This window comes from Podospora pseudopauciseta, assembly GCF_035222475.1.
Source record: "Podospora pseudopauciseta strain CBS 411.78 chromosome 2 map unlocalized CBS411.78m_2, whole genome shotgun sequence".
NCBI classification, from domain to species: Eukaryota; Fungi; Ascomycota; class Sordariomycetes; order Sordariales; family Podosporaceae; genus Podospora; species Podospora pseudopauciseta.
Genome location: NW_026946663.1, coordinates 65291 through 81507, shown reverse-complemented (window position 1 = coordinate 81507; position 16217 = coordinate 65291). Strand labels below are relative to the sequence as shown.

The 16217-nt window shown below is 36.6% G+C and overlaps 1 protein-coding gene across 1 annotated transcript; it reads right to left on the bottom strand.

Annotated features, from left to right (window-relative positions):
* Positions 1–279: 279 nt before the first annotated feature.
* QC763_0029020 (uncharacterized protein) lies at positions 280–821 on the bottom strand (the record flags this gene model as incomplete). Its single annotated transcript, XM_062905496.1, is given in 2 exon segments — positions 280–750; positions 762–821. 2 exon segments carry the CDS (start codon positions 819–821, stop codon positions 280–282), a joined length of 531 nt encoding a protein of 176 aa, XP_062767767.1.
* Positions 822–16217: the final 15396 nt, after the last annotated feature.

The following is a 16217-nucleotide window of genomic DNA, read 5'->3' as shown; positions in this document are numbered from 1 at the left end:
CACAGTGCCGAAAAGAATAACAGCACCACAGCAAGCAAAAAGAATGCCAAGATCAACAATCTTTTGGTTGCGTCAAAACAACATACAACACCGTGGGTTCCACCGTGGTCACCCACCTGAGTACTAGTTCAGCTCTCAGCTACTTATCCAGGGGAGAGCGGACGGGATCCCGAGTTTTCAGCTGGATATGGTCGTATATATTGATAGTTTCTGGAGCAAGTATCTAAATAACTCGAGGTCTGATCTATCTATGCTTCATACTGTCGGTCAAAAACATGGTTATTCAACTTTCACGCCGATAAGCTGCGCAACCCTGTTTGAGGTCCTCGACAACTCCATCAAACCTAGCGAGCGCCACCAGCGGCGTGGCTTCCATCCTTCCTTGATTGGCAATCTCTCGGCAAACAAAGCACGCACATATTCCCACGGAACTTTGGTGTCGTCTCCAAAAACACAGAGCACAAGCGCAATCTCAGCACAGCTAATGCGATGCTGCAACGGTCCGTACAAGAGCCCTGGGTTGTCTTGCTTCTGCGCATCCATCCGACGCTTACGCAGAAAGGCGAACTCCTCCTCTGTCATTGTTTTCCCGCCATCTGGGGAGGATGCCAGTAGCCCCTCGACCAAATCCGGCTGTGCCTTCAGATGATCGCCTTGGGCAACGTCGCGACGTGTAAGGGATATGTCGTGCTCTGCAACCCCAGGGAGCCCAATCTGATCCAAATCGAGCACCGGTTCGCCGCTGTCGTCCTGCTGACGTCCTGCTGTCCGGGTCTGCGCATGCCGAAAAAGGAGAAGAAGATTGCCCACGGAATCCGCATGAGATACCACAGCTTGCTCCATGAAGAGGCCGGTCTCTGCTGCTGACTTGCCGCTGCTGTCTGATGCTCGAGAATCACGGGGTTGCTGAGTACTAGGCGAAGTGTCGGGGACAGGCCGACCTTCTTCAGGGCTGCCGAAAGCTCTGCTTGGTGAAAGCTCCTGCCATCGCGGGGAAGATACCCGTGGTTTGCAAGGGCATTTAACAATGGGCAAGGGCTGCGAATGTTGGTTGGCTTTGGTCGTGTGTATTATCCCACTGCAACATCGTTTAACTCGGCAGCTATTGACATGGACATGATGGCAGGCCAGGGGACTGTGTGTAACAGAATCGACAGCAAAGGTCTGAGGAAGATAAGATGAGCTTGACTGGGAATACCAGGGTGCGTGGAGTGAGGGATGAAAGGGCAGGCCTGGGGCTGTCACTTGAACATGCAAAGGTTAATAACTTGTCTAGATCTCTGGATAGGGGCTATTGGTACAGTAATCAAGGTAAATACGGTGGTGGAAAGTAGCTCTGATGGACAGCAGGGTGGCTGCCTGTGGTCAGCCGGAAGAAATGAAGCCACCCATCTGACATACATAGATACGTAGGCACCTAGACAACTACAATACCTAGGTACCTCCCTGATCCTCATGTCTTGGCAGGGCGCAGGAGAGAATGGCAAATCAAGCGCCAGGAGCAATGTCCACCTTGGGAAGTACTCGTGGGAACAATATCAAATCATTTGCCAAAATCGACCGAGTCTGAAACCAACAGCGAGAAACTCATGCGCAATCAGAAAGGCCCAGCCTCCTATAGTAATATTCCCCTAGCACATGCATACAGTTTGTTCAACGGTGGGAGCGCCGGGTTGCGTTCCAGTCAGCCTGATGCCCATCCCTTATCGCCATGTGTCTTCCGAACCCAACAAGTGCTTCATATGTAGCATGGCTTGATGCAAGTTGCAGCACAGCTAGTCAAAGCAAGCCATATTTTGCCTAGTCACCGCACCCACCCGGTTCTAGGCTCAGCTGAAACTGACTGGGCTAATCTGGACTCGAGTTGAGCGCTCTCAGTTACCGCCCCCGCGACATTTATGATTCAGCTTGCCCGGTGAAAGTATTGGCTAGGCACTCGAGCAAATCGATAGGCAACCCTCAGCTCGGATCACACTTCCCAACCTGGAGATCAGATATATGATGTTGGGACATGAAGTCAATAGTTGCAGCCCACATCCGTATCCATGGGGCGCGAAGCTGAAAACGTCTTGGATCTTGAAACGGGAAAGTATTGCTCTTGGGCCTGGAAGGGCCGGTAGCTGTAGACAACATGACTGCTCCAGTCAAAAAGAAAACCTGGACTCGCTGCTAAATATGCACGCTTCCTTACCTACCTACCCCACTTGTGGTTTTATTTCTTCCAAGGCGTCGTTTGTCTTCTTCGGTGATTCACAGATTATTAGCTAGCGATTGCTTCGCTGTTTGCTTGCCCATCTCACAAGCATTTGGTCGTCCCCCAGGTACAACTGGGGCTACTGTCACTTTTCGGCCATGTCGTCCCACTTGGAAAGACCTCTTTTCTCTACCAACGGTCATACTGATGGAAATGGCAAAGCCTACGGCCAGAGAAACAGTCGTGTCAACCAAGGTGCGGCAAAGAAAGCCAGCCAAATTCAACAAGAGCTGGAGCATCTGGACAAACAGCTGGCAAGCCTGAGCACAACGGAATTGCCAAATGGGTTTCATGGGGATACACTTATCGGTGTGAGTCTTCTGTTGAACATGCCTGTAGCATGGCGTATCATGAAGTAGGCGTTAACCCCTATATAGAACAAGGCGGGCTCAAAAGCTCGGGGTCTTTGGCGATCTACATAGAATTCTCACTTGAAAAACATTCCCAGAATCAAGAATGTCGTGGCCATGTTTCTAAAGCATGGGACCTTGGATATCAAAGCAGGAGCCCAGTTAATAGGCTTCATGTCGAACGGCAGTGAGGCCAGGGCCAAGTTTATTGAGAGCCAAGTCAAGACCAAGTACGACCGCATGCTCCATCCCCCCTTGACCTACCTAGGCGATGCTTTTAAGTACCGTGCTGCCGATAGCAAGCTCAACAGCGCCCTGGACCCCCATCTCGGACAGGCAGGAGCCCCTTACGCCAAGACCGTGCCGTCCAAGACTCACCCACTCGGTGCTCTTCCCGATCCCGGTGACATTTGGACCGACTTATGGCCAGAGGCAAGGAAGCACGGAACAGCTCTTCTGGACTTTCCAGCATGCTGATCTATCACGCCACCATTATCATACACGACATTTTTCGAACCAATGATGGCGACAAGAACATCTCGGACACATCTTCGTACCTCGATCTTTCCCCCCTTTAGGCTTCAACGAGGAGATGCAGCGTCAGGTGCGAGACGACAAGTACAGGCTTGGTCTACTCAAGCCTGATACATTCGCTGAGTATCGCCTGGTATGCAAAGGCTTACGACGAGTTTGTGGCCAACGGCAAAAGGACGGATGCAAGTCCGAGGTTTGCCAAAGCCGTCAAGGCTTTGGAGACATACGTCTATGAGCACGCCCCCTGCCAGAAGATAGTTGAAGAGTTTTGTGACGCGTATGACGCTGCATGGAAGAAGCTCGACGACGACCTTTTCAACACCGCGCGGTTGATCACATGTGGCCTGTACATCCAGGTGTCGATCCATGACTACCTTCGGGCTCTGATGGGCTTCCACGCCCATGTCACAAACTTCACACTCGATCCGTGCGTCCACGAGACTGCTGCAAAAACCACGACACGCGGGCTGGGAAATCAAGTAACAGTTGAATTCAACTTGCTTTATCGCTTCCATTGCGCCATTTCTGCCAGGGATGAACGATATGCTGAAGACTCCATGCGCGATATGTTCTTCATCAAAGACAACAAGTGGGACCCCGAAGAATATGACTCTTCCTGAGTTTGTCAACTTGATGCAGAAGTCGAAGGAGGCTCGTGGGAAGGCTCAAGAGCCTGAGCTTCTAGTTTGGGAGAGGGAGTTTGGCTTGAGGGAGGACAATGAACGCAACCTAGCAGGGAAGAAGGTCTTCAAGCGCAACAGCTTAACCGGGTTATTTGATGATCAAGAGATGGTTGACGAGCTGCTGGACTCGATGGATGACTCAATTGATAAGTTTGCTGTCCATGTTGGAAACCAGACAGCTATGCTAACGATCCCGGTTTTCTTTCAGCCAACTTTTGACCCAACAATGTGCCACGATGCCTCAGGGCCGTCGAGATAATGGGTATTCATCAGGCGCGCAAATGGGGTGTGGGCACTTTGAATGATTTCCGTGAATTCTTCGGGCTCAAGCGTCACGACACTTTTGAGAGCATTTGCAAGAGCCCTGTTGTTCAGAAGGCGCTGTGCGACTTGTATGAGCACCCTGACAAAGTCGAGCTTTATCCTGGTGTCTTTTGCGAGTCTGATAGTGCGATGAATGGGGATCCGGGACCGAGCGACGCTGACTCGGCGTTGTGGGCTGCCACATTCTCCAACGCAATCACGCTAGTCAGATCCGATCGATTCTACACGGTGGATTGGAACACAGACTCTCTTACTTCATGGGGAATGAAAGAAGTTACGCCGGACAACAACGTTCTCAAAAGCTCTCTTTTCCATCAGCTTCTCCAGCGCGCTTTTCCCGAGTGGTTCCAGCTGATTCGATCCGGTTTTTCCATCCATTTTACACCTCGGAGAAGAATGCCCAACTCGCACAAGAACAAGGATATGGTAAACAGTTCCGCATGAACCTCCAGACAGCCGAGGCGGGCGAGAAGAACTGGCTTGGCATTCCTAAGCAGATCAAGTACACCTTCGATACCAAACCATCGGAGCCCCGAAAGCCCTCCAAACCAGTATATCTGAAGGATGCACTGCAAATCAGATCGCTCTTCCAAGATCAGTCCAATGTCATCGTTCATCCTGTGCGGTTGGACACTCTGGATCCTCCACCTGAGATGGTAGCGGTGTTATGCCCACGCCAGCCGTCTGTGAAGGCCTCGACGGAGGGGCATTTTAAACAGAGCCCAGATGATTCTGCAGCTCTCGCTGAGTACTTCACCAACCTCATGAGGGGGATCATCAGGCGTGAGTCTGCTGCTATGGACCCCTTAGGCGGCAGGAAAATCTATTCTTTGGATGTTACGCGAGATTATGCAATTCCAGCCGTAACCAGATACGTCGCCGATTTCCTGGGGTTGGGCCACATGGTCAGACGCGAAGCTAACCCCTTGGCAAAATATTCCGAGAACGATATCTACCAACACATTACAAACTGCCAAGTATACCTCTTGTACAATGCAGACGAGACAAGATGCTGAAGCGGCGTTTAGCTTTCAAAAGGTCCATGAGATTTCTGTACAGGCTGGTGTTGGAAGAAGGCATCATAGTGGAAGCGAACAAGAGCATGATCACAAGGAAGATTTCTTCTTACAGACGATGGCTCTTTGGAAGTCACAGGGACCATACCACCAAATGACAACACTGGGGCTAAATGTTGCAACACACATACTGACAAATGAGCTTGAGCTGGGCAAAGCCGCTGCCATATTTCTGCTCGTGGGTCTTGAAAGCGCTTACACCTCCGTGTTGGCGTTTACTTCTGTTCTCAGCATGTTACTCGATGATCTATACGATCTGAGAGCAGAGCTTGAGCGGCGGGAAGTAGAGCCTGCCGGCCAAACCACTTGCGACTGGCCCAAGATCCAGGAGCTTGCAGTATTCAATGGCAGTGATAACGATGACGAGGCACTCAGGACTCTGGTTCAACGCCCAGCGATCCAGCGTAAAGCTACCAGCCGTTCGCGTCGCCACTGGGAATATCCAAGTCAAGTTAGGGGATCGCGAGGGGACTGTTCTCAGCCTTCAGCCGGATGACACTGTTATTTGCGACATTGTGAGTTACCGACAAAACTGAAATGATAACAGCTACCTGGAAGTTTTTGACCGACATGTTGTATTCTAACACCACGCAAACAAAGTCAAAACAAATGACGTTCATACAGCCACGAGCAATAAGACAGCATCTTGCTGGGACACCGAGCCCCCAACCTACCAATCCAACTTTTCGCATCAATTTGCCATCTATCAGCCCAAACATGTGGCAGTTCTAGGCTTGGTTACCATGATCAAGGTGTTGGCACAACTCAAAAACCTACGCCGTGGACATGACACGCAAGGCAAGCTCAAGAGGATCAAGCTCGACTCTTCGTACGAGGGATTCTCCAATTTTATGGCCCCGTAGCGCGTAAAAAGTATCAAGGCTGCTGTGGAGCAGAAAACCGTCGAGATTGAGACACTGCTCCAGGAGCTGTCACATGCCCACCCCGAAGAGAGATTGGAAAAAGAGAAGTCGCTGGTGAAAGAAAGGTCAAGGCTCAAAGGAGTATATGACAGTGGCCGAATCTTGAAGCCTGCCACAGACACGTACCTGACTCTGGAGTGGGATGAGATGGTGCCATTCCCTACCACGTGGAAGTTGAGGTTTGAGGGGTTTGGAACATCTGATTATGGTGAAAGGCTGGAGCATCTGGCTTCTGGTGTCATCTTCGACGATTTTCCGCCGTTCTGTGAATCGTTTGGTGGTCCGCGTCATACTGGGGTAGCTTCAGCAATTATATTGCTATGCGCCCATGGCCAGAGCGAGAAGGTTTGTGCAACTGCGCAAACAAGAACGCGAAGGAAGACCGGGGAGAGAACGTAAATGGGAGGTATAATAAAAGAGGAGAACAGGAAGTGGGAGACCAGAGGAATGGGATTGAGGACAATACTAGTGGGGTTGCTGGTCGTATAGATTACGCACGAGTAGTTAGCTCAGGATGTGGAATATCCGGGTAGAATGAAGTTAGTCTAATAGAGGCGGTGTATAGAATTAATACAAAGACGACACTTGCGGACCCCGTAGTGTAAGAGAAGTAGTTACCTCTAGAGTATTAGGTAGAGGGCTTACATCTTGGGTATAGATTATAAGCTTATAGAGTCTTATCAATGTTGCTTATATCTAAAGTTAGGGTTCCGCCAGTCTAAGTAAAATAGTATACTCCGAGCCAGGCAAAGTTTATACTATAGCTTTAGTTATCTTTTTCCTACAGCTAACACTTTTCTCCTTCACTCACAATTTTTTTTTCATAGCTTTATTATGTTAACTTTTACTTATAGATACTTAGATCTCTATAAGTAGGGAGCTTCTTTATAGAAGCTAAAGTCAAAGAGTATTAGGTTATACCTTTTTTTTTTTGGAATAATTAAGTAACTATACTTCTTTTCTATTACTTATAAGGACCTAGCTAGTTAGGCCTATATAAACAGTAAAATTTTTTATAAGGATTAAAGTAAAGAAATTCAAGGTTATAAAATGTCTGTGTACCAATTTTTGATTTAAATATTTTTATTACTTTTAATAATTAACTAATTAGACGTTATTTGTCACAGTTAACTCAACGGCAGGTCGCGCAGTATGTGGGGCGCAGGACGTCCCCAGCCAATCATTAGGAAAGCAGGAGACAGCCAATTGGGGTCGGCCAGGAGTGCTATGGCGCCAAGACCCACGAGCACTCTGCAGGATGCAAAATGCTCGGGGTGATCGAAAGCATAGTACGACGAGCACTCTGCAGGATGCAATGTGCTAGCAGTAATCGGGGCTATAACAGTATAAACACTTCATGGTCCTAAGGTCTATATATATAGAAGAACTGGCTAGTGTAAATAGATAGTTCCGCAGTATGCAATTTAAGCTTATATTCACGGTATCTAATGTTTACATCAAGATATCTTGTTGTGTACTGTTTAGTTGCACCGAACTAATTGTTAGAAGTTACTTTTAACCCGTATCCCTTTTAGAGGTTCTGTACAGGGGTTCGTCACATTATTCTATTAACCAAATATCATCTTAATCTTGTAGCTGTTCTTTTTATTTTATTTAATTAAAAATCTTAAGAATCTTAAAATGTATAATAGTTTTGATGGACTTTTTAGTAGTTTTCAAGCCTTTATAACCCTTTTTTTTAAAATTTTTTTTTTCCACTTATTATTTAATTATGAGACTAAAATATTAAATCTATTGTAATTTTAATGTAATATGATGTTTGACAATGAAAATTTCAAAATAGATATAATAATTAAAAAGGGCGTTTAATATTTAATAAAAAATATTTCTTAGTATCATGATGATAATGTTTTATACTAATTAATATTTTTCTAAAGTGAAATGCGAACTCTTTTTATCTAATTTTTCTTCAAGGTTTAGAACACTATCATTGAAAGTTATCAAGTTGTTAAATTATTAAATTAAGCACAGGTTATTACGTTCTAATATATATTTAGTTTAACATTGGAAATTAAATTAATAAGAAAATATACTATTTACTTATATATAAAATATTAACAAAGATGATTTAATTTTGGAGTAATCATATGCTTTCTTTGCAACTAAATAATACTTACTTTTTCAAAAGAATAATCGTAATTGTAAAATTTACAGTTTTCCTTGGTTAATTAAATTTAATTTTCTAATGTAATTGATGTAAATCAAAGTTTTATTTAAACACAGATACATGTTCTATTTATTATATTGTATCTCAAAAGGTTAGTATAAAAACACAGCATATCGTTAATTTTTAGAAAAGAGAAAGATCCTTTATACTATATTATTAAAAGTAGATCCGTAATCAATTTTAAGTTTTATGAAAATTATTTTATATAAAAAATATAATAAAAGTCGATTATCGCTACTAATAATAATAATGATAATGAATGTTATTTCAATTTGTACTATTCTACTCAGAAATGAAAATATTATTAAAAATAAGAGAAACCTTTGGTTGAATATTTATAATCTGTATATACTTATTAATTCAATTAATGGTTAAAACTGGAATGATTATACCATTATTATAATTTTTAATAAAAAATTGAATACCTTGAATATTGTATCTCTTCCCAAGTAATTTTGATTGATTATATAATAGAATGCTCAATATAAAACTAAATAGGGGATAAAAAAATAAATGATTCAAGGAAATATTTAAGTATAGTGTAAAGAAAAGAAATAATAACTATATCTTTTATGATAATAATAAAATTAATATTTATAATTAACAATTCAAAAAATCGTTAATAACAATATTACAAAGTTTAGAAAACATATATAGATTCTTATTTTTGTTTTATAAATAACTAATGAATGAAATATACTACTAACTCAATCATTGAAAATGGAGGTTAATTCTATATATTTCCTCATAAATACTATCCAAAACCGTATTATTTCCTATAGGAGTGAACTTTGAAATATTAAATATCATACTGATTAAAAACTATATTCGTTCTATTAAACGAAAAAAAGTAAAAAATCTAAATAATTTGAAATAGAATACATTAACTGCTGATAAACTAACTATTTGTAATAATTAAATAAGTTTTTAGAACCAAATCTTTAAACCTTTTGCTTTGAGGAAAGTTTAAACTAATAATTTGCCTATATCTTAGCTTTAACCTCATAATTAAATCAAACAATACAAATAGAAAGGAATTTATAAAGATTTTAAACATCATACAAAACTTATTAATAGTAACATAAAGTGAAATATAAATTTGCAATTTACAACGAAAAAAAAACAAGATATAAGATTATAATACTATAATGTCAATAAAACGAATCATAGTCAAATATTGAAATTAATAAATACATTAGAAAACTAAGTATATTAAAATTTTATAACTTTGGATTTTCTTTAACCTCCATAAGGTAGACTCCTACACGTAGAGACCTAGCTAGTTAGGTCCCTATAAATAATGTATAGTTATAATAAATAATTTAAAAGGAGAAAAACAAAGTGCCGGGGCGTAATGTAATATAAAACACGGCAATAATAGCCTCGTCCAGTATTAAAACGACTAATAAAATATAAATAATAGAGGGCTAAAATGGCCCCGAATAGCAGTTTTATTATCTTTAAGGACAACTACATAGAGAAGAACCATTTATCCGTCATATAACAAACCAACTAATATAATAGGCTATGAGATTAGTGTTAAAAAGATAGATATAACACCGATAAAATATTGCTTCCTATGAAGAAAAAAGGATAATTAAATTTCAATTAAAGAATTAAAAGATAAATAAATTCTTTATTCAGAGTTTACAGAATCGATTTAATAAAACCGAATTCATTTACTTGCTTTATGAAAAATGTAACTGTACACGGCTATAAGTAAGATACTATATCAGAGTTATTGAAAAGTGGAGATTAAAGCTAAGGAGGAAAGAGTATGGATAGGGCTATAGCTAATAACAAAAGTAAGAAGGGGTATAGGATAGGTAGAGTATAAGTAAGATAGGATAAAGATATTTTGGTGAGTACGTAAATTACGCATAAACATTCCTTGATATATATATATATATATATATATATATATATATATATATATATATATATATATATATATATATACACTTTAATTATAAGAATATAATATTAACTGAGACTTAATAAACCTTAGCTTTGTAATAATTATAAAATGGTAGTAATTCAAAATAGGAATAATCATTATATATTAGATTTCCATTATTCTAATAATGAAGATTATATAACTACGATATTTCAATTTATAGTGATACAATTATATAAATTATAAATAATCTTTTTCACAATTTTTTCTATTTCATAATATTCTCTTCGAAGAAGATTATAATTAATTTTGAAACTTTTTTAATAATCATTTTTTTGAAAAATTTATCGATAGGAAATATAATAATTGTTAGTAATAATAAAAGCTTAATTTTTAGAAACCAAAACGCCGGAGTTTGATATAAAAGATAGGAATAATAGCCTTATCTACTATTAAAGCGTTAAAGTTACTACTAATATAAAAATAACTAAAATAGCCGCAAATAATAACGTTATAAACTCTGCATAGAACCATACAAAACTAATTTTCTATTATATAAAAACCAAACTAATAAAACAAATTTTTCAATTCATTTTATGTAGAATTTTTCTTTATTAAATATAAAAATAAACTTATTATATATGACAAAATCAAATTCCGATATATTCAATATTATTTAATATTATACAAATACAAAAGCTTATGAAATTTTGCAAAACCGTTAGCTTAACTGTTAAGAAATTAAAAATTAATAATTACGTAAGAAATATTTATAATCCAAATACATTTAAGAGGTTTTTTTTCATTAAAAATTAGATTAGGAAAGTATTTAAAAAGAAATATAATGTAAAGAGTTAATACAAATCTCAAAAATTTTGAAAAAAAATATGAATGCTAGTATATGAATCTAGATTTTGAATATGAATTAAAGTAGAGAAAAATGGTACAATACCGGTATAATATGGGAAAAAGTACGGTGAATAACTTATCAAAGGTAACGAAAATACTTAATGAAGTTAGTATAAATATTTTATAAATTTGTTTTATTTGAAGCTCTATAAAAAAACCTTTTATTTAAAATAGGTTACATAGTTAATTCTCATAACTAAAGAATATTTCTAGAATCACTAGTAATCAAATAATAAATTTCTTTTTTTAAATAGTAATCATAGTATTCTATAATATAATGCAATTAGTTTTTCATTCTATAATGCTTTTAATAAATTTAGTACTAATCAAATTAATGACTTCAGCTTTTAAAGATAATTTCTTATTAATATAAGTAATTCAAGTTAGTAATTAAATACTTTTATAATTTCCAGAATAATTGTAAAGTTTAAATAGTAGTATATATTATTTTATGCAAAAACTTAAGAATTTCTATTATTATTTTGCTTTTCTTAACCACAAGTATAATTTCATTTTAATTAACTACCTAGACTAGATTTCAAAATTTATTATGAATAAATTTCCCATTAAATATATTATAGGTTTTTTTTATTGAAAAAAAAAAGTATTCTAAATGGATTTTTAAAGGTAAATATAACGAACTCCTATCCAGAACCCCTGAAAGGGGTACTAATCAAAGTTACTTTTCAATAATCCTATTTTAGTATAGCTAAACAGTCTAAAATAATGGCTTGTCTTAATTATAACAATTATAATACTAACAGTTCTAATTTATATTATATAGTACAGAACTATTTATTTATACTAGCTAGTCCCTCCGTATATATAGACCTAAGGACCGTGTATCGTAAGCTCCGCTACGGTCCCCAGTCCCGATTTTATTGGTCTATCCTACTATTGGACGATAAGCCCCGTATAATCGCCCGGTCTAGCGGCCATTAGTTACATATATCTCTACCGTTTCCTGAAACCGTAATATAATATTTCCTTTTTAAGCCAAAGTCCCTATAGCCTAATTTTTATGTATTATTAATAATGTAATAAATCTTTTTTTTACCGTACTTTATTATATTTAACTGTACATAGAAACGATATTGTAAAAATAAATAGTTTTTTTTTTTTTGCTTTACGAATCCTCCGCAATAGTTCTAATATAATACTTTACTGCATTTATCTTACTTCGAGATCCCTTGTACTATAGTTTCCGGCTTTTTTCGGTACTTTCAATACGTACGCCGTAAAATCCTATATAACGGTTCTGATGTAAGCTCCACTCGTAAATATATCTTTTTTACTTTATATTATAGTTAATTGCTTTATAGTAACTCGAACTATAAAAAAGCAAGATAAACTTGAACGTAAAGAGTAAAAACCTAAAGATCAAATTTCGCAATTAATCATTAAGCTTCTCGGAATCAAATAAATACAACTCTACATTCGTCAAGAGCGGCTATTTGCGCAGGGTATTTAAAAGGAAAACACCCGGGTAGTATAGCCCGTTATTTCCGTACCGCCTAAATCTTCTTACGAGATCTCTATGTAGCTAGAAGAAGCTATTTAGAACGCCGCTTTATAGGCTCTTTATGTCTCAAATTCCTCTTTAAGGCTCGACTAGCCTCTTGATCTTTTCCTAAATCCTAGCTTTAACGTAACCGGTCCCTTCTACTTAATTAATTCAAGTATTACCGGTAAAACTCTTTTAACCTCTTAAAGAGATCAAAATATATAACGTTATTTGTAAGTAAATCCCTAAACATTTATTAATTTTATAGTATATCGACTATGTTATCGGAAGCGGGGGTTCGATTCCCGTTGAAAATTTTCGTATTTAAGTTGATAAGTACCCGACTATAAACTGAAATCTTAATTCTTCTTAGGCCAGTTAAATATTATTAATACAGTTTTTTCAGTTTATTTTAATAGTTTAGGCTTACCGATAGTTTCTATAAATTATCCATAGTTAAATAATCTATTTATTTAAATAGGTATTTTAAATAAGTTTATGTAAACTATAAATCCAAAACTCTTTCTATAGTATACCTTTTTTTTCGTCTTCCGTTACTTCATAAATATTAACTTTATTTACAAATAATACGGGTTTTAAAAATACAATTTAAAAGGTATATAGTTATGAAAATATATTGTACTAAGTAACTTTACTTTAAATACTATTTTTAATAGTTTCCTTTTAACTTTCAATGGGCCTACTTTCCTATAGTTTAGTTTCTTACTAGATCTCTAAATATGTACATTACGTATAAAGGGGAATACTATACCCCCCCTTAAAGTAAAGTCCCTCGAGCTTTTTAAAGCTATAGTATCTCTGTATTCTTTTCCTTGTAAACTCTAAGCTTACTATAAAGTATATATAACTGACCTACTTTGACTGTAGCCCTAAACACCGTTATATCCAGTCCCTAACACAAGCTTACTTTATATTTATAATTTTTAAAGACGAATATTACTTTTTCGTCTTGGTTAACAATATACTTCCTAAAATTATTCCGCAAGTGGTAATTTAACCTAGTTATTTTACTTAGAATTAATATAATTCCGTAAATACTATTTTATAATTTAACGAGACCGTTCCGTCTATCCGTCTATTTAAGGTTACTAGGCCGAAAACGCTTTACTTAGTATCTTTCGTTTTATTATTAACGATTTTTAAAACTATAATATAAATTTACTATCGCGGTCCGTAATAAATTCCTTTAGTTATATATATATTAGTATCATATACTATAGTACTATATCCGCTAATTACTTTACCGATTAAGTTTTTTTCTAAAGTAAGAAGTATATTTATTTTATAAGCCTATCGATTTTTATTATTATATTGTTGTATTTAACACCGGTTAGTATATTTTTAGATTTTAGTAATTTAGTAATAAAGTTTATTATAATTGAAGTCTATAGTCGTTCCGTTATTAATAATCGTTCTATAATTCTATAAGGCTTATACCTCGTAACTTTTATTTTCTCTAATATATAGTATAACTAAATAGCTTCTTTAACGTCGTCTTTAATCCTAAGCTAATTAAAGCATTATTTAATTTTTTTGTATAATTTTTAGAATATTTATATATTCTGCGAACTTTAATCCGTAAGGTTCTAGTATTAGTACCGTCCTATTACCTAGCTTTACGTACGTTTGATTTTTATACTATAGTCTTCCCTAACTATCCTTTTAAATACTTTATAGCTTTAATTTTTCTTCTTCATATTACTTCTTACTATCGTTACTTAACTTTCTTTGATATTTATTAGAAGTAGCTTATTTATAATATATTACGTAATACTCTATCTACGGCTAAAGTAGATATTTAAGAGTATCATTTAGTATCTTCTTAAGTAGTAGTAGTCACTTTTTAGGTATATCTTTATAGTAGTCGGCTTGCCGGCTAAGTATATTTACTTGGCGTTTTCCAAACCCGTTTATAATTAATTTAAAAATTAAATTCTGAAAGAAACTCTAACCATCGCGTTTACCGTACGTTAAGGACTTTCGTAGTAACAAAGTATCGTAGTGCTTATAATCTGTATAAACCTATATTTCGTAGTCAGTACTATTAAAGTATAGCCTTTACTTCTCGAACGTTTCGATAATAATAAGTAGCTTTTTATCGTAGTTTAAATAGTTTTAACGTACTCCTTCTAGCTTCTTCGAAAAAAAAGCTACCGGGTATAGCTTTCCGTCGTCGTTTCTTTAACTTATTTATCTATCGATCGTATAGTCTAATGTATTAATCTCGACCTTAAATAGTCGATTAGGGTTTAGTAATTTAAATATCGGGTCTTTTAAGATAAACTTTTTTACTTCCTAAAAGGCCTGCTCTTTTTCCTGCCCCTACCGGAATTCTACGTCCTTTTTAATTAAATAATAAAATAATCGCACGATATTAATATACCTCCAGATAAATATCTAATTAAAGTTTATAAACCCTGAAAATTTGTTAATATATATTTAGAATTTTAGCGTAAGCTAATCCTTAACTACCGTAATTCTCCTAGGCCCTATATAAACCTCTTTTAATAGTACTAAATATCCTAAATATATTATTTTTAATACCTAAAACTTACTCTTCTCCTCATTAATTAAAAGTCTAGCTCCGTGTAGCACGGCAAGTATTTCTCGTACGTACCGTTTTTTACGTCTTTAGAGTACGTAAGTAAATAAAAATATTATCGAGATAGTATACTACTATTTTATCGAGATACTTCCGGACTATGTAGTCAACGAGAGATTAAAATTTCGCGGGCGTATTGGTTAACCCGAGTAGTATTACGAGATATTCGAAATAACTATAGGGTATACAAAACGCTATTTTTCATTTATTTCCTTCCTTAATCCGTATATAAGTGTACCCGATAGGCATATTTAAGCGTGCAAGGTTTTACGCCTTAGTTAAGTAACTCTATAATTTAGATACTAACGGTAGCGGGTAATTATTTTTTACTGTCTCGTTATTTAGTTAGCGGTAGTCCATATATAGTCGTAAGCCACCATCCTTTTTCGGTATGAAAAATACGGGGTATCCTATTAGCGATATGGATTCCCTAATATATCCCCTCTTTAAATTCTCGTCTAAGTACTTCCGTAATTCCTCACTCTACTTATCGTTAATATAGGAGATCTTAAATCGCCGTATTTTAATTTCTTTTTAACTTTAACTTTATAATCCTACGGTCCTTACTATGAAAATCCCTTTAAATACTTAGCCGTAAAGCTAAATATCTTTAAAATTATACCGGTACCGCCTTTTTCTCGCCTTTCTCTATATTATTATAATAAACGTACTTAGTAACCTCCGATATTTTTACTAACGTCGTTAACCCTATTTCTTCGATCTTACTACCTATATTAATAGAATATACTATTATTTCTTATATTCCTTACCTAGTCATCTTACAGAGGGAAATTGTTGTAGCTTGGAAAATGCCCGGGTAATAGACTGAAGTATATGCCGTAATTTAATAAGAGTCTAGGTGAAAAAAAGAAAGTAAAGCAAACACTAGATATATAAAATATATTTTAATAATGGTTTTACTTTCTTGTGGAAACTTAGCTAGCTAAGTCCC